At 41.5% G+C, this 20,114-nt stretch overlaps 1 protein-coding gene across 2 annotated transcripts in view; it reads left to right on the forward strand.

Annotated features, from left to right (window-relative positions):
- Nucleotides 1–20,114, forward strand: part of LOC106564165 (protein FAM222A) — a 40,989-nt gene that overhangs the window by 10,496 nt on the left and 10,379 nt on the right. For both annotated transcript variants that reach the window (XM_014130195.3, XM_014130205.3), the window contains exon 2: nucleotides 15,248–15,404. In XM_014130195.3, the coding sequence (XP_013985670.1) occupies nucleotides 15,296–15,404 (109 nt within the window). In that variant the 5' untranslated portion in view covers nucleotides 15,248–15,295. The remainder of the gene's footprint in view (nucleotides 1–15,247; nucleotides 15,405–20,114) is intronic.

The raw sequence follows: 20,114 nt of genomic DNA on the forward strand, positions 1-20,114 counted from the left end.
CCCATATGCATTGGGTTCATAACAAATTAGGGCGTCTACACGTGGTGCTCAGAATGACAGAAATCACATGTAGATTCTGGTAATGCATCTGAACAGAACATGCAACTCATGTAATGAAGCAGCCAATAAAATGTAATTTTCAAACATTTGCCAAAATGCAATTCGCGGGAAAACTAAGAAAAGAGGGGGGGATCTAAAGATGCAACAACTAGGATAGGTTATTAATATGACTAGGATTGGCTTCTGGACAACTAAATCAAGTTTACATGAAAACCAATAGAACAGGAGAGAAATGGCATAGCGGTGGGTCCAATAGTGGAGTAAATGGAAAAATACATTTGCCAAAATTATATAATTACTCCTCTTTATACAGAAATAAATAAAATACTTCACCAGAAAGCATGGATTAGCCACAGAGGAATTGATGATCATTTGCTTCTTTAAATAGCTGTGGATTGTTTCAAATCACAAGCTCGTATGCGTATTTGGGAAGGCCGCAATTTGGGCAGCATGTGTGACAATAGGCCTAGCTGATTATTGAGTTGCGGCTGTACGTTAAAAGCATCAAATATCTGTGATGATAATGTGTCGTGAGTATAATTTCAAATGTTGACAAGAAGAGAAGGGTGTGTGGCAACGATATAGGTGAGTGTGTCTCTCTCTCTCTTCTCTTTCTCCCTTCTCTTTCTCTTTCTCTCTCTCTTTCTCTCTCTCTTTCTCTCTCTCTTTCTCTCTCTCTTTCTCTCTCTCTTTCTCTCTCTCTTTCTCTCTCTCTCTCTCTCTCTCTCTCTCTCTCCAGAATGGCTCAGCTGTTCTTTCGCATTCATTGTTTCATTGTGTGAATTGTTTGCCCTTATTTTTTTAAATAAATTCCCCATAATATAAACTCAGCAAAAAAATAAACGTCCTCTCACTGTCAACAGCGTTTATTTTCAGCAAACTTAACATGTGTAAATATTTGTATGAACATAAGATTCAACAACTGAGACAAACTGAACAAGTTCCACAGACATGTGACTAACAGAAATTAAATAATGTGTCCCTGTACAAAGGGGGGGGGGTCAAAATCAAAAGTAAGTCAGTATCTGGTGTGGCCACCAGCTGCATTAAGTACTGCAGTGCATCTCCTACTAATGGACTGCACCAGATCTGCCAGTTCTTTTCTGTGAGATGTAACCCCACTCTTCCACCAAGGCACCTGCAAGATCCCAGACATTTCTGGGGGGAATGGCCCTAGCCCTCACCCTCGGATCCAACGGGTCCCAGATGTGCTCAATGGGATTGAGATTCGGGCTCTTCGCTGGCCATGGCAGAACACTGACATTCCAACACTGACATTCCAGTCTTGCAGGACATCACGCACAGAACGAGCAGTATGGCTGGTGGCATTGTCATGCTGGAAGGTCATGTCAGGATGAGCCTGCAGGAAGGGTACCACATGAGGGAGGAGGATGTCTTCCCTGTAACGCACAGCGTTGAGATTGCCTGCAATGACGACAAGCTCAGTCCGATGATGCTGACACACCGCCCCAGACCATGACGAACCCTCCACCTCCAAATCGATCCCGCTCCAGAGTACAGGCCTCGGTGTAACGCTCATTCCTTCGACGATAAACGCGAATCCGACCATCACCCCTGGTGAGACAAAACCGCGACTCGTCAGTGAAGAGCACTCTTTGCCAGTCCTGTCTGGTCCAGCGACGGTGGGTTTGTGTGCATAGACGACGTTGTTGCCGGTGATGTCTGGTGAGGACCTGCCTTACAACAGGCCTACAAACCCTCAGTCCAGCCTCTCTCAGCCTATTGCGGACAGTCTGAGCACTGATGGGGGGGAATGTGCGTTCCTGGTGTAACTCGGGCAGTTGTTGTTGCCATCCTGTACCTGTCCCGCAGGTGTGAAGTTCGGATGTATCGATCCTGTGCAGGTGTTGTAACACGTGGTCTGCCACTGCGAGGATGATCAGCTGTGCATCCTGTCTCCCTGTAGCGCTGTCTTAGGCGTCTCACAGTACGGGACATGGCAATGTATTGCCCTGGCCACATCTGCAGTCCTCGTGCCTGCTTGCAGCATGCCTAAGGCACGTTCAGGCAGATTAGCAGGGACCCTTGGCATTTTTCTTTTGGTGTTTTTCAGAGTCAGTAGAAAGGCCTCTCTAGTGTCCTAAGTTTTCCTAACTGTGACCTTAATTGCCTACCGTCCGTAAGCTGTTAGTGTCTTAACGACCGTTCCACAGGTGCATGTTCATTAATTGTTTATGGTTTTTTTATTTATTTTATTTCACCTTTATTTAACCAGGTAGGCAAGTTGAGAACAAGTTGTGATTTACAATTGCGACCTGGTTCATTGAACAAGCATGGGAAACAGTGTTTAAACCCTTTACAATGAAGATCTGTGAAGTTATTTGGATTTTTACTAATTATCTTTGAAAGATAGGGTCCTGAAAAAAAATAAGTTTCTTTTTTTGCCGAGTTTGTCACAAGTAGTAAATCTACCGTTAATCCCTGTCATTTGGTTGCATTCATTTCTGTTAATACATGTAATTACAGTCATTTACAATTCTCATTCTGAGTCAACATTGTTTGCAGAGTTCACAACCTGCTACACTTCTGCAAGTTTTGGTTTATTTCATAACAATAATTTGAGATTTTTCAATTTTTTTTCATTGTCTTTTGTTTGGAGTACTCCGTGTGATCAATGAGCATGTCTGGTTTCTCTGTCCTGTTAATGTTGAGGGAGCACACGCACCTGAGGACGCATAGAAGTACCTGTCCTGCTTGGAAATGTAGTAAAGTGTTTTTTTTTTACATCCATTGCAAATTATAATATATTAAAATGATAGTTCCTCACAGTAAGCTATTTGAAACAATCTTTCTAGCAATCTCCCTCTTGATAATCACCAATACTCGGTGTGAAAGAGCAATGGAAGTTATAGGCCAATGCAGATGTAGGCCTTTAGGCAATGAGTTCCATGCCCCCCTTTTTTTTCTAGCCACTAATGGATCACGGTGTATCAATGTGTGCATATGGCAGAGGCTGGTGATATCACATTAGTTGACTTTTACATTTGATAATTTTAATTCAATGATTTCGAGAAATGAAAATATTATTATTGAAACAACTGTTCCACGAAAATGCGCATATGAAAATCATAACTGGTACGCAGAATGGTAGAAATGGTAGGATAAAGCTTCCCCAAACTTGAAACTCATGCGCTCTGAAGTGTTTTTATAAATGAATTGCCTCCACGTTTCCATGGTCATATTTTGCCAATAGGCTATATTAAAGCAAGGTAAGACATGCCTAATAATATGAAATAGAACATTCAAACAATTAAGTATGTTTCCAAATGCATACTGCCTCCACCTCACATTGTAAAGTGGACCGATATAGACCGATAAGCATGACGGTCAAATGTATTTACATCAATCAATGAAAATAATTATTTTGCAATGGGATTTTTTCTCCTGGTCATTTTAGCCGGGAATAGTTTCATTTATCAGCTTTACATTTTTTGGCTGGTCCAAAAGCCAGCAATTGACGGCTAACGAAAACCCTGCTGCTAACTAATATCAGCACTTATATTTAGTTTTGGATACTTTTTTTGCCTTCTGTAAGTTTTAAGAAGCATTGCCTTGTGCCTTGTAATTCCATTACCAAAAAATCCATGCATCTTTTAAGATATTTTCAAATTTTTCTCCTTCACGAAGAGACAGGATAATGAATGTTCACAGAAGTAAGTAAAGGTAGACCTACCAATTACTTAGTATTTTTACTGATCTCAATTTTTGTTTATGCATTATTAAGTGTTTAAAATGTGTAGTTCAGTAACATAATTACGGACAAAATAGTAATGGAATTAATACAATTGAATTGGCTACAATGGGGAAATCCTAGTATTCGCAGTTGGGTCACCTGCTACTGTCCTACCTTCCACTGGCATTCTGTTATGTTCAGTTCATAACTGATTTCTTTCTGTTGTATGGTCATCAAAGCGAGAGTGTGAAAACATTCTGGACAACTCCTCCCTCTCTCCAGTTAACATTAACTCTCCCGGCTCTTACTGATACCTACCCATGCCCCCCCCCCCCTTTCTATTTACTGTAACCAGCATCTGAGCACCGACCGACACCGGACGTCAATGGACATTGAAATTTGGTCAGTCCATCCTGGCTTTGATTTCAATGTCCACAGACGTCATTCCGGACCGGCCTTGATTTCTGCGTCTACAGACGTTGATTTTTGGTCTGGACCGGCCTTGAATAAGCATAGGCGTCCATGATTGGTGACCGGACCAAATCTGAACCAATCATAGACGTCTATGTTTTACATGTTTGGACAGTACAGTATGTGAAGCACAATAGAGTACAGTAAAGAAAAGTATAGTACAGTAGCGCACACGAGTACAGTATAATATACTGAACTTTATTGTACTCTAGTCTACTGTGATGATACATATACAGTGCATTCGGAAAGTATTCTGACCCTTTGACTTTTTCCACATTTTGTTACATTACAGCCTTATTCTAAAATGGATTTAAAAAAAAGTCCTCATCAATCTACATACAATACTCCATAATGACAATGCGAAAATATATCAAATGTATTTATTTATATAGCCCTTCGTACATCAGCTGATATCTCAAAGTGCTGTACAGAAACCCAGCCTAAAACCCCAAACAGCAAGCAATGCATGTGAAAGAAGCACGGTGGCTAGGAAAAACTCCCTAGGAAAAACTCCCTAGAAAGGCCAAAAACCTAGGAAGAAACCTAGAGAGGAACCAGGCTATGAGGGGTGGCCAGTCCTCTTCTGGCTGTGCCGGGTGGATATTATAACAGAACATGGTCAAGATGTTAAAATGTTCATAAATGACCAGCATGGTCAAATAATAATAATCATAGTAGTTGTCGAGGGTGCAACAAGCACGTCCGGTGAACAGGTCAGGGTTCCATAGCCGCAGGCAGAACAGTTGAAACTGGAGCAGCAGCACGGCCAGGCGGACTGGGGACAGCAAGGAGTCATCATGCCAGGTAGTCCTGAGGCATGGTCCTAGGGCTCAGGTCCTCCGAGAGAAAGAAAGAGAGAATTAGAGAGAGCATATTTAAATTCACACAGGACACCGGATAAGACAAGAGAAATACTCCAGATGTCACAGACTGACCCTAGCCCCCCGACACATAAACTACTGCAGCATAAATACTGGAGGCTGAGACATATATTATTTACGTAAGTATTTAGACCCTTTGCTATGAGACTGGAAATTGAGCTCAGGTGCATCCTGTTTCCATTGATCATCCTTGAGATGTTCCTACAACTTGATTGTAGTCCACCTGTGGTAAATTCAATTGATTGGACATGATTTGGAAAGGCAGACACCTGTCTATATAAGGTCCCACAGTTGACAGTGCATGTCAGAGCAAAAACCAAGCCATGAGGTTGAAGGGATTGTCCGTAGAGCTCCAATACGGGATTGTGTCGAGGCACAGCTCTGGGGAAGGGTACCAAAACAATTCTGCAGCATTGAAGGTTCCCAAGAACACAGTGGCCTCCATAATTCTTAAATGGAAGAAGCTTGGAGCAATCGGGGGAGAAGGGCCTTGGTCAGGGTGGTGATCAAGAACCTGATGGTCACTCTGACAGAGCTCCAGAGTTCCTCTGGAGATGGGAAAACCTTCCAGAAGGACTACCATCTCTGCAACACTCCACCAATCAGGCCTTTGGTAGAGTGGCCAGGTGGAAGCCACTCCTCAGTTAAAGGCATATGACAGCCCACTTGGAGTTTGCCAAAAGGCACCTAAAGGACTCTTAGACCATGAGGAACAAGATTATCTTGTCTGATAAAACCAAGATTGAACTCTTTGGACTGAATACCAAGTGTCACGTTTGGAGGAAACCTGGCACCATCCCTACGGTGAAGCATGGTGGTGGCAGCATTATGCTGTGGAGATGCTTTTCAGCGGCAGGGACTGGGAGACTAGTCAGGATCGAAGGAAATATGGGAACAATTTCTTATTTACAATGATGGCCTACTTGTAAAGCCCCCCCCCCCCCCCCGGCCAAACCCTACCCTAACCCGGACGACTCGGGAGACGGAGTGGCGCAGGACTGGCTTCAGGACAAGTCTCGTACTTGAGTGGCCAAGCTGGAGCCCGGTATTGAACCCAATCTTACATCTCTGGAGAGACCTGAAAATAGCTGTGCAGCGACGCTCCCCATCCAACCTGACAAAGCTTGAGATGATCTGCATAAAAGGATGGGAGAAACTCCCCAAATACAGATTTGCCAAGCTTGTAGCATCATACCCAAGAAGACTCGGCTGTAATCGCTGCCAAAGGTGCTTCAACAAAGTACTCAGTAAAGGGTCTAAATACTAATGCAAATGTGATGGTTCCGTTTAAATTTTTTTTTATTGAAACCTTATTTTTGCTTTGTCATTCTGGGGTATTGTGTGTAGATTGACGAGGGATTATTATAATTCTTTTAAATCCATTTTAGAATAAGGCTGTAACACGTTACGTCTATGACTGGTTCAGATTTGGACTGTTCCTGACTAACAAATTTGGTTTTGTTTGGGGAAGGAACTCATTAGAATAATAGCCAGTATGTAAAATAATACCTACAGTGCCTTGCGAAAGTATTCGGCCCCCTTGAACTTTTCGACCTTTTGCCACATTTCAGGCTTCAAACATAAAGATATAAAACTGTAATTTTTTGTGTAAAATCAACAACAAGTGGGACACAATCATGAAGTGGAACGAAATTTATTGGATTTTTCAAACTTTTTTAACAAAAAAAAACTGAAAAATTGCGCGTGCAAAATTATTCAGCCCCTTTACTTTCAGTGCAGCAAACTCTCTCCAGAAGTTCAGTGAGGATCTCTGAATGATCCAATGTTGACCTAAATGACTAATGATGATAAATAGAATCCACCTGTGTGTAATCAAGTCTCCGTATAAATGCACCTGCTCTGTGATAGTCTCAGAGGTCCGTTTAAAGCACAGAGAGCATCATGAAGAACAAGGAACACACCAGGCAGGTCCGAGATACTGTTGTGGAGAAGTTTAAAGCCGGATTTGGATACAAAAATATTTCCCAAGCTTTAAACATCCCAAGGAGCACTGTGCAAGCGATAATATTGAAATGGAAGGAGTATCAGACCACTGCAAATCTACGAAGACCCGGCCGTCCCTCTAAACTTTCAGCTCATACAAGGAGAAGAATGATCAGAGATGCAGCCAAGAGGCCCATGATCACTCTGGATGAACTGCAGAGATCTACAGCTGAGGTGGGAGACTGTTGTCCTATGGACAATCAGTCGTATACTGCACAAATCTGGCCTTTATGGAAGAGTGGCAAGAAGAGAGCCATTTCTTAAAGATATCCATAAAAAGTGTTGTTTAAAGTTTGCCACTAGCCACCTGGGAGATACACCAAACATGTGGAAGAAGGTGCTCTGATCAGATGAAACCAAAATCGAACTTTTTGGCAACAATGCAAAACGTTATGTTTAGCGTAAAAGCAACACAGCTCATCACCCTGAACACACCATCCCCATTGTCAAACATGGTGGTGGCAGCATCATGGTTTGGGCCTGCTTTTCTTCAGCAGGGGCAGGGAAGATGGTTACAATTGATGGGAAGATGGATGAAGCCAAATACAGGACCATTCTGGAAGAAAACCTGATGGAGTCTGCAAAAGACCTGAGACTGGGACGGAGATTTGTCTTCCAACAAGACAATGATCCAAAACATAAAGCAAAATCTACAATGGAATGGTTCACAAATAAACATATCCAGGTGTTAGAATGGCCAAGTCAAAGTCCAGACCTGAATCCAATCGAGAATCTGTGGAAAGAACTGAAAACTGCTGTTCAAACGCTCTCCATCCAACCTCACTGAGCTCGAGCTGTTTTGCAAGGAGGAATGGGCAAAAATTTCAGTCTCTCGATGTGCAAAACTGATAGAGGCATACCCCAAGCGACTTACAGCTGTAATCGCAGCAAAAGGTGGCGCTACAAAGTATTAACTTAAGGGGGCTGAATAATTTTGCACGGCCAATTATTCAGTTTTTTATTTGTTAAAAAGTTTGAAATATCCAATAAATTTCGTTCCACTTCATAATTGTGTCCCACTTGTTGTTGATTCTTCACAAAAAATTAGTTTTATATCTTTATGTTTGAAGCCTGAAATGTGGCAAAAGGTCAAAGTTCAAGGGGGCCGAAAACTTTCGCAAGGCACTGTATATATGCAAATTATGCTCTTGCATATGTCTAACTTTGTGCATAGCATACGTCACCATGAAGAGAATGGCATTTATATCCATAATTATACATTTCTGTGTAGTACAGATCAGGGACCCATGATATATAATTCTGCACCAAATTCCGTTACCGTAATTCTGTTACCGGGTGTAAATCCACTTCACTTACTGTAGTTCAATAACAATTTTTTTTTTCAAACTCAAGGTGTCATGTAATGTCATTGCTGACACCCCATTCTTTCCGCAGACATATTTGCATCTTTAATTCGGAGCAGATATTTAAGAGCTTTGGGAAAACATGAAAGCATAAAAAAACTGAGGGAGATTTTACTGTAATTCTGTTACAAACTTTGCATCTACGCAGTTCTTTTAGTGAATGTGTTTTTGTGAAATGTTTTCTGTAAATTGTTCTAAGTAGTCCTTGTGCATGGAGTTGTATGGTTTGTTAACCTTGGAAATCAATGTTTTTTGTTTGGCATACATTTTAAAGTAAAAAATCTGAATGGCCTTTCACACTTTCTGAGGTTGTTTATTTCAACACGTTCTTGTTTGAGGGAAAGATTCTTACATTTATCTTGCACTATTTTTCATTAAATGTTTCCATTAATTGTCCAAACCATAGTCTTCGACACTCCAAGGTTAATCCGTATGAGATCATACATCAATATTCTTCTTCCAGTGTCAATGCATAGCCAGCTTTCTTAATGCAACAGAGTAAGTACTGGCACCTCAAATGATCTACTGCTTGAGTTCCTGCACCTCTTAGGGCGCTTTCACATATTCTTTTATGATCCTGGAGCATTTGGTACCCTGATCTGTTCAATGAAGCATGTGTGAAATGCAAACGAACTCTGGCTGAAACTAATCCTGGACCTGCGGGAGTAGCGGATCCAAGACCAGAAGGTAGTGTGATACGGCAGCATGAGTGGCGTGGAACCTTTTTTGCCTGTTGTAAACATGCTAGCTCGCTAACATAATGTGCATCTTGCTAACCGCAACCTGAAACGGTTATGTTAAGATCTTGTGAAAGCAAAACTTATTCTGTAGAATTCTCACAAACACTTCAGGAAGCCGAACCAGGGTGCTGAATTTCATATGTGAATATTAGGTCAAAGCCATTGTTGAGTTCCTGCACCTAAATAAACAGTACTGGAACCTTTTTCAGTACAAGTCAAGCGCTGACCTCATCCATTGGGGTGTTTCACAAATGACAGCCAGCCACCAAGTCAACCCACTCTTCATCAGTCGCTAACTGACTCTCATACTGTTGATAGATGCAGAAATCAGGGAGGAAGCTGAGGAGGAAACTCTTTTCTGCCAGGTTCCTAGATAAACAGCCATGGCTTGACCGAAAGGACAATTGTCTGGTGTTTAGATAAACAAACTAATTTTGAGGAATATTCCTGGCTCATAATCCTAATTGATGTGTTTACTGTCTGACAAACAAACTATTAGGCTAAGTCACTTTAACTGTGTGATTCTGAAAACGGAAAATATTTTTGCCTGGTGTAAGACATTTTCAGCCTGACAAATGATTTCAGTAAATCTAAGGCAAACTTTCTAGATAAGGCACATAAACCTGATATCTCTTATCAATTGCTCTCTCGAGGGTAGGCTACTCTGAAGGATAGACTACATGTCCTTGGGGGACCATCTGGATCCAGTAAGAATATAAGAGGATCATTTTTAGACCTCTGTTCATTTAAACCATGACAGCCATCTAGCTCCCCATCACTACCCTTCTCCCTCTCAAAGTGACCTTGTTATCTTCCAATAAACAATCCTCTTTCTTCCTGAGCCCAGGACAAAAGGCAATAACTTGTAAAATGAGACATTTTATTTTCCAATGCCATTCCTGCAGACCCACCCCCCACAAAAAAAAACTAGCCCTTAGCCCATCATTGATGGAGCGGCCAATTTGTCTGCCAAAACGTCCTTATCAGGGGAAACCTTGGGAGACAAAAGATGGAGTGCAGAGCCAGGGGTCTTATCAATGTGGCATACCCTCAGCGGACCTGCATCACGCCTGATAACGCCTCTTATCGCAGCCACTGATGTCACCCCAAAGTGGCAAGGATTTACTGTCCTTGCCACTCAAACTTTGTCCCATTTTTTAAATTTTTTTATTATTATTTATTTTTTTATCCATCACTGTGGAGACCTTGCAGACAAAAGAATAGGGAGCATAAAGCTCCCAGGCGATTGGTTGGGAGAAGAAGAGGAGGAGCTGAGTAGATTTATGGGATTAAGCTGAGGTTTTTAAGTCAAATCAGGAGCTGAGGTACATATTAGCTGGTGTTAAACTGCATGGTTCATTTGAGAAAAATCTGGTCAGCACTCAGCAGTTGTTTGAGGTTTTGTGAATGTCGGCAATGCTAAGGAAAAAAATAAAGCAGGTGGGGAATTGGCTAGATGACCATTGCCATGCTTGAAATCCCAATTGGGTCATAGTCATAAGGCTTGAGTAGAGCTGTGTCGATGAATCTATCATTGTACCTTGACAGTTGTCTTTATGCTGGCAGATGGCTGAGTGATTGACAGTTAGCAGAGACAATTAACTTCAGATATCTTGGGTTTTAGTTACAGTTTTAGCAATATGAGCTGTTGAGTTTCATGTATTTTATTTTTTTATGCATCTCATCTAAAGTAATGAGAACTGATGGGGATATCACTGAGCGAGTAGGAGCTGGGAAAAAAAAGGTCTGACAGGCAATAGAAGGAGCCCTTTATCTCAATGGCGCTGGTACTCTCTGAACTCACTTTTTGATCTGTCTGTACTCTGTCCTTTTTAAAGGCAGTCTAATTGAGAATGCAAAAGTACTTTTAGAGCCCTAAAATAACTGTTTATTTTACTTTTACATTTTGATGGGATGAAAACAACATTCTGCCAGTTATGCATGCCATTTCCTTTTTCTTGCTTCCTTTTTTAATTTTGCTTAAATAAAGCAGCGGCCTCTCTCTGTGAATAATGCCTGCCTTGATGCATTTTTAATCAGGAGAAAATTGGGAGAGTAATGGAAGTTATTCTGATACCCGTCTCTTTCATTTTTCGACAGTAAAGTAGTGGAGGCATTCCCTGGAGATTTCTCTTTCTCTGTGCCTTTTCTCCTCAACCCTCTTTTGACAAATGCGTGGTAATGGAAGGGTTGTTGTGAAATTGGTATTCTTTTCAAAATGGAGTCTGACCATAGAGAGGCTTTTAGCTTGTCAGCTGTGTGTGATCAGATGAGAGAGCGAGAGAAAGAGGCTGTGCTGGGTGGTTTGAAGTGGGGCTGTCACATTGTGAGAGGAGAGGCAGGTGGGGGGGGGTCTCTTCAGGCACCTGACTAGAATGAAAGCCACTCTGTTCCTCCTTTCTTTTGGGGTGGAGGTAATCATGTTTCTGTAGCCAGTCACTGAGCTCTCTATCCTGTGGCTGACTCACTTAAGCTGGCCTGTGGACATTGAGGGAGAAATGAAAACAAGCCAAAGAATTGTAAAAGAAAAGAGGAAGACGGGAAGAATAAAGAAATGAAGCCGCTCTGAGACAGCTGTGTGCAAGACATTCACTTGAATTGAAACTTCAGGGGTGCTGTTTTTTGGATAGAAGTAAAATATTTGCTGACCATACAGTACCATTTTTAGATGTTGTTGCCGGTATATAGGCCTATGCACCTATCTATAGAGAGTAGAATATAGTACTCTGCTTAAGTCTAGTATTCAGAATGATAACTACAATCAAAGATACTGGGGTAAAACACTTCTCAATCATACACAAACACACCTACACTCCCCTTCATATGTATTTAGACAATGAAGCTAAATTTGTGAATTTGGCTCAAATATTTTGGATTTGAGATAAAATATTTCACCTTTTTATTTGAAGGTATTTTCATTCTGTTTTACCATTTAGAAATGATAGCACTTTATTCAACTAGTCCCCACCCCATGTGAAGAAGTATTTGGACAAATTCATTATTAGTGTATCAAAGCAGTTAAAAGTTCAATATTTGGTCCCATATTCTTTGCACGCAATGACCCTCATGCTTGTGTGGCGAGAATCTCGTTGGATGCATTTGCAGTTGTGTTTTTGCCTAATAGTAACTGAATAGTGAATGAAGTAAGTTTCTTTCTAAGTGAGTAGATAAGATGTTTCTGAACACTTCTAAGTTAATCCTGATAATGCCGTGAATGAATCATGAATATTGATGAGTGAGATGCTGTTTAGAGGCTACACCTCTCACATTGACCAATAACGGGGGAGGTTAGTGTTTCTTTGTGGGTGTGATCACTGTGCCTCTGTAACCATCTCATCATTACGCACGATTTGAATTCATGATTATCTATAATCATGGTAGCATCCACATAGATGTAGAAGTGTTCAGAACATCTTTCTTACTTACAATAGAAATTACTACAAAATGGCACAATCCAGAACAACCAAAACAAACCGCCAAATGCATCCAACAAGTTTGTAGTTACAAGCTTGATGTAGTCAGAGTGCTAGGAATATGGGACAAAATACTACATTTTGACTACTTTAATACACTAAGTTAATTTGTCCAAGCACTTAAGTTTTATCCCCCCCCTCCATTTGAAGAGGTCGTAAGTGCTTTCATTTCTAAACGGTAAAACCGATATGTAAGAAAATGCCCTCAACATTCTGTACTGTTGCCTAATATGGAACATTCTACCTCAAATCTCAAATTCTGGGGCATAGAGCCAAATATTTTTTGCTTCTGTAGTGCCTTCAGAAAGTATTCATACTCCTTGACTTATTACACATTTGGCTGTTATAGCCTGAATTCAAAATTGATTATATTGTTTTCTCACCCCATAATGACATTGAAAACATGTTTTTAGACATTTTTGCAAATGTATTGAAAAATAAATACAGATATCTAATTTACATAAGTATTCACACCCCTGAGTCAATACTTTGCAGAAGCACCTTTGATGGCGATTACAGAGTATTTTTGGGTAAGTCTTTGCACACCTGGATTGTACAATATTTGGCAATTATTCTTTTGAAAGTTCTTCAAGCGCTATCAAGTTGACTTTATTTTCTTTATTTAACTAGGCAAGTCAGTTAAGAAAAAATGCTTATTTACAATGACGACCTAACAGGGAACAGTGGATTAACTGCCTTGTTCAGGGGCAGAACGACAGCTGTTTACCATGTCAGCTCGGGGATTCGATCTAGCAACCTTTCGGTTACTGGCCCAACGCTCTAACCACTATGCTAGGTAGTGCTAGATGACCATTTTCAAGTCTTGGCATAGATTTAAGTCAAATCTTTTTAACTAGGCCACTCAGAAACATTCAATGTCATCTTGGTAAGCAACTCCAGTGTAGATTTGGCCTTGTGTTTTAGGTTATTGTCTGGCTGAAAGTTGAATTTTCTCTGTGTCTGTTGGAAAGCTGACTGAACCAGCTTTTCCTCTAGGATTTTGCCTGTGCTTATGGCTGTATTACATTTATATTTACATTTTTTTTACAAAGAAAACTCCCTAGTCCTTGCCGATGATAAGAATACTAATAGCATGATGCAGCCACCACCATTCCTGAAAATATGAAGTGGTACTCGGTGATGTGTTGGATTTGCCCCAAACAATGCTTTGTATTTAGGACAAAAATGTACTTTCTTTGCCACATTTTCTACAGTATTACTTAAGTTCCTTGTTGCAAACAGAATGTGTGTTTTGGAATATTTTTTTATTTTGTACAGGCTTCTTTCTTTTCACTCTGTCATTTAGGTGAGTATTGTGGAGTAACTACAATGTTGTTGATCCATCCTCAGTTTTCTGATATCACAGCCATTAAACTCTGTAACTGTTTTAAAATCACCATTGTCCTCATGGTGAAATCCCTAAGCAGTTTCCTTCCCCTCCGGCAACTGAGTTAGGAAGGACACCTGTATCTTTGTAGTGACTGGGTGTATTGATACACCATCCACAGTATAATTAATAACTTCACCATGCTCAAAGGGAAATTCAGTGTCTGCTTTTTTTATTTGTACACATCCTCACTTGTCTTTGTGGTTGAATCAGTGCTTGAAATTCACTACTCAATTTGAGGGACCTTACAGATCATTGTATGTGTGAGATACAGTCATTCAAAAATCATTTAACTACTATTAATGAACACAAAATGAGTCCATTCAACTTATTATGCAATTTTTTACGCACATTTATATTCCTGAACTTATTTAGGCTTGCCATAACAAAGGGGTTGAGTACTTATTGACTTAAGCCATTTACATTTTTGATTAATTTCTAAAATGTTCTACAAACAAAATTCCACTTTGACATTATGGGGTATTGTGTGTAGATCATGGACACTCTCAATGTAATACATTTTAAATCCAGGCTGTAGGCTAACAACAAAATGTGGAAAAAGTAAAGGGGTTTGAATACTTTCTGAAGGCACTGTACATATGGAGGGGAGTGTATCCTTGTGTGTGCTGAAGCCATTTGGGGGAAAGGGCTACTTTTGGCTTTTCACTCCTGATCTAGATCAGCATCAATTCATAGACATTTTAGACTTCCTGAGCTCCAGGCTAGTGACTGGGTAAAGGATACAGCCGACAGCAACAACAGGCCTTGTAAATGCGCTGTGTTATTTGCAACAGAGTAAGATGGAGAACAGAAAAGACCCATCATAGCATCTGAGCAGAGTGGGGGAAGTTGACTTGATGTTAAGTGATATTACATTCTTAGATGTGTAGCCTCTGTAGTTCGAAGGGGGGGTTGCTGAGTTTGAATATGGTGTTACAGACCCGAGTGGGATTTTTTTTTTTTTTAAATTTAGGGCTTAAAAGGAAAGAGAGCGAGCACAGGAAACTCCTGAGGGGCAAAACATCCATCAGCATGGGTAGCAGTTTGCTTTCAGGGCTTTGACTTAAGATTGGATAAAAGGTTTTGCATTCAGTTCAGCTGCCAGCTGCTTATAATTTAATACATGATCAAAAGTCTAACTGATGTGTTTTTTTTTCTCTCTGTCTCTCTCAGGATCCCCCAAGGTCCGAGCGGCTGTAGAACCCCAGAAAAGCAGCAGCCATGTTAGCCTGCCTACAGAGACGGCAGCAGAACCTCTCATCTCAGCGTCTGGTATGCACCCCCAAGATCCTGGATGCTCCGCCGCAGCAGCAGCCCAGCACACGAAAAAGTGAGTCCCCGTGTCTCTGCTCTCAGCAGCACAGGACAAATCAAATCAAATGTGTATTTGTCACATGCGCCAAATACAACAGGTGTAGGTAGACCTTAGTGAAATGCTTACTTACAAGCCCTTAACCAACAATGCTTTAAAAAAAAGTGTTAATGAAAAATAGAAAATAACAATGACAATTTTTAGGGCTTTTCTCTGACACCGCCTGATATAGAGGTCCTGGATGGCAGGAAGCTTGGCCCCAGTGATGTACTGGGCCGTACGCACTACCCTCTGTAGTGCCTTGCGGTTGGAGGCCGAGCAGTTGCCATACCAGGCAGTGACGCAACCAGTCAGGATGCTCTCGATGGTGCAGCTGTAGAACCTTTTGAGGATCTGAAGACCCGTGCCAAATCTTTTCAGTCTCCTGAGGGGGAATAGGCTTTGTCGTGCCCTCTTCACGACTCTTAGTGTGTTTGGACCATGATAGTTTGATGGTGATGTGGACACCAAGGAACTTGAAGCTCTCAACCTGTTCCACTACAACCCCGTCGATGAGAATGGGTGCGTGCTCGGTCCTCCTTTTCCTGTAGTCCACAATCATCTCCTTTTGACAACAGCCTCTGACTCTACATTTCACTACAGAGACCCATTTTGTTTCATTTGTGGCGCTGTGTTTGTATCTCTGTGTAGTCGGATTTCGAGAAAGAAAGCCCTGTATAAGATTTTTAGGGGGAAAGTAAAGTTTCACTTTACACACACAACTGTAGTTTAGTTCAGAGAAGTAGAGCGTTGCACCCGGGTAAACCAGACTCTCCTGTAGCAACCATTTGTACCAATGAGCCTCCATCTGATGGAGTTGATTGGCTTCAATTACGCCGCTCGTCTCTATGCTGCATCGGAGGTGTGGAGTCCTGCCTGCGGGGCTACGGAGCAGGAGACCACAGGGCTGTTCTGTGGTGAGGAAGGGCAAGTTCACCTTGGCCTATCTACCGCTGCCTGCCTGGCTGTCTGGCCTGCAGAAGAGAACCATGCAGGGTTGATATCTCCCACTCAGATCTGTGTGGATCCTCTGGGTCTTATCACAGGTAGTCATCTTGCACTCTTTCATTTCATTCTTAAGAGCACTGATCAATGATGGAGCGGAACGCTGTTATGTTGGCTGGCTCGGTTGTTGTTGTTGTTGCTGATGATGAGAGTTTGCCCTGCCAAGGGCATACTAGCACCCCCCCCCCCCCCCCCCCCACCTTGTCCTAGTCAGCCCTGAACTTTTGCCAATATAACTATTTTACACTTCTTACCTTATTGTATGCCTCTTTCACACATACTTGCACGCTCTGCCATTTTAACTCTAAACACACAGTGCTTACAGTTTATTATTCCGGTGTTCTCTGCTATTTATGCAGCTTTTTGCTGCATTATGTGGCTGGCACGCGGTCAAAGAAAACCCTGTTGTCATGGCCACTCTCGCTCTGAGACCTAAATGACATAGGGGAGAGTGGGGTATGTTGAGTTTTTTTTTACATTCAGCATCACTACGTCAAGGAAAATATATTATTCTTTCTAACAAATACAGTACCAGTCAAAAGTTTGGACACACCTATTCATTCAAGGGTTTTTGTTTAGTTTTACTATTTTCTACATTGTAGAATAATAGTGGAGACATCAAAACTATGAAATAACACATATGGAATCATGTAGTAACCAAAAAATATTTGAGATTCTTCCAAGTAGCCACCCTTTGACTTGATGACAGCTTTGCACACTCTTGGCATTCTCTCAACCAGCTTCATGAGGTAGTCACCTGGAATGCTTTTCCAACAGTCTTCAAGGAGTTCCCACATATGCTGAGCACTTGTTGGCTGCTTTTCCTTCACTCGGCGGTCCAACTCATCCCGAACAATCTCAATTGGGTTGAGGTCGGGTGATTGTGGAGGCCAGGTCATCTGATGCAGCACTCCATCACTCTCTTTCTTGGTCAAATAGCCCTTACACAGCCTGGAGGTGTGTTAGGTCATTGTCCTGTTAAAAAACAAATGATACGCCATCCCATCTGGTTTGCAGTTAGTTGGACTATCGCATCAGAATGCTGTGGTAGCCATGCTGGTTAAGTGTGCCTTGAATTCTAAATAAATCACTGACAGTGTCACCAGCAAAGCACCATCACACCACCACCATGCTTCACGGTGGGAACCACACATGCGGAGATCATGTGTTCACCTACTCTGCGTTTCACAAAAACACGCGGTTGGAACCAAAAATCTCAAATTTGGACTCATCAGATCAAAGGACAGATTTCCATCAGTCTAATGTCCATTGCTCATGTTTCTTGGCCCAAACAAGTCTCTTCTTCTTATTGGTGCCCTTTAGTAGTGGTTTCTTTGCAACAATTTGACCATGAAGGCCTGATTCACGCAGTCTCTGAACAGTTGATATTGAGATGTGTCTTTTTACTTGAACTCTGGGACGCATTTATTTGGGCTGCAATTTCTGAGGCTGGTAACTCTAATGAACTTATCCTTTGCAGCAGAGGTAACTCTGGGTCTTCCTTTCCTGTGGCGGTCCTCATGAGAGCCAGTTTCATCATAGCGCTTGATGATTTTTGCGACTGCACTTGAAGAAACGTTCAAATTTCTTGAAATGTTCCGGTTTGACTGGCCTTCATGTCTTAAAGTAATGATGGACTGCCATTTCTCTTTGCTTATTTGATCTGTTCTTGCCGTAATATGGACTTGGTCTTTTACCAAATAGGGCTATCTTCTGTTACCACCCTACCTTGTCACAACACAACTGATTGGCTCAAACGCATTAAGAAGGAAAGAAATTCCACAAATTAACTTTTAACAAGCCACACCTGTTAGTTGAAATGCATTCCAGCTGGTTGAGAGAATGCCAAGAGTGTGCAAAGCTGTCATCGAGGCAAAGGGTGGCTACTTTGAAGATTCTCAAATATAAAATATAATTGTTTAACATTTTTTGGGGTTGCTACATGATTCCATGTGTGTTGATGCATGATTCCTATCTTTACTGTATGCCTTCATTCAGACTTCTCTGTTCAATATCACTTACCCTTATTTCTGGAACAGGGCTTTTGTTTTGATATGCCAATTCGTAAGCAAGTTTTCTGCATTTGAGGCTACTAAGTTCATTAAAATGGTCCGCAAGATTCTTAATATGTTTAGCAAATTCAGACTCCATGTAATCAGATAAGACCTTGTGTGACTCTGCTACTCTATCATAGCCTGTCTTTCGCACAGTTACATGTTCGTTGTCTTCATTGACAGCTACAAGGATGCACTCATGCTAGGTTTAGGACCTCATATTGTAGCTTAGAGAGACCCCAACTGATGAATAAAACGATCTACTTCGGTTTAGTTACAAGCGTCATGAAACCTATAACACATCAAATTCATTTGACTTTGTGAAAATCCGTTTGTTTACCACTTTTCCCATGTCTTCCTTCATAGTCTCCATGAAATGACCTCTTCCTAAATATTTGGTCACATGATTCATTTTGTGTATTGTTTCCTACAAACAAAGGATGGCTCAACTAACCCTTTGGCTCAACTTACCCCGCTCTCCCCTATGTAACATAAGCTAGAGATGACCTCATTCCCTAACCAATTGAGGATCTTCCTTTTGAACTTGGATCAAAGAAAATGCTTGCTCAAGCACATGTGTTAATCAGTTGATAAGTGATTGCGAGCCATGTTATCCATGTCATAAACAGAGATTTCAAAAGACCGTGTTTATTATTCCCACTGCCAGTGCACATTATTATCAGATTTAATGAGAGTATATGTTGTCGGCTGATGAAACCAGCACAGGGCATTATGAGTTTACGTATCATATTTCCATGATTCAATTCAGAGATAATGTTTAATCACTGTGTTTTATACTGCTCTGTCAGATTTCTGTGGAAGTTTATGACATGAATTTATGGGAAACCGCATATCACGCCGTGCCTATCCCCGCATAGCTAACGTAATAACATATTCCATTTTTTTTTTGGTGATATAAATTGCCTATGAAAAATGCATAAATTGTCTGAGTGATTAACCTCTAGGCCGATGAGTAATTGTGTGGAGACATTCGGACTAAATGCAAGCTGATGGATTTGTAATGTATATTGTATTTCTCTAGCTTCACTTGTCAGATTTGGGCCATGAAAACAAATCCTGTGTGTCCCCCAGCTTTCCTTCACATTGAAACCTTTCACTAATGCTCTCTGGGAGACTAGCAGTCTCTCTTCCCTATCTCATATCCCCATGTCCCTCATCTCTCTCCCGGGGTGAAACACCCCTTTTTGTCTCATTATTAAATATTAATTGGGAATCAGTAGAGCACTTGTCTGCTAAATGCTGGAACAGAAGGACCTAGTTTGCCTCAGGCAGAACCACGGGCGCCTTTCACATCCTGTTTACCTGCAGGAATCATTCCTCCCTCCTGGAGCTCTGTGTGTGTGTGTGTGTGTGTGTGTGTGTGTGTGTGTGTGTGTGTGTGTGTGTGTGTGTGTGTGTGTGTGTGTGTGTGTGTGTGTGTGTCAGTGTCAGTGGCGTACTACAAAACAGCTAATTTCCTACAATTCTACACATTTTGCAATGAGGCTGAGAAAATGTTAGTTTTACAGCTTTTTTTGTCACTGCTTCTGACGTGTTCATATGCTATCGGGGGGGGGGGATGCCAGTGGTGTCTGTGTGGAGCAGCATCCATCCCCCCCTTCCCTCCAGC

The sequence above is a fragment of the Salmo salar genome, chromosome 01 (genome assembly GCF_965601325.2).
Source record: "Salmo salar chromosome 01, fSalSal1, whole genome shotgun sequence".
In the NCBI taxonomy this organism is placed as follows: Eukaryota; Metazoa; Chordata; class Actinopteri; order Salmoniformes; family Salmonidae; genus Salmo; species Salmo salar.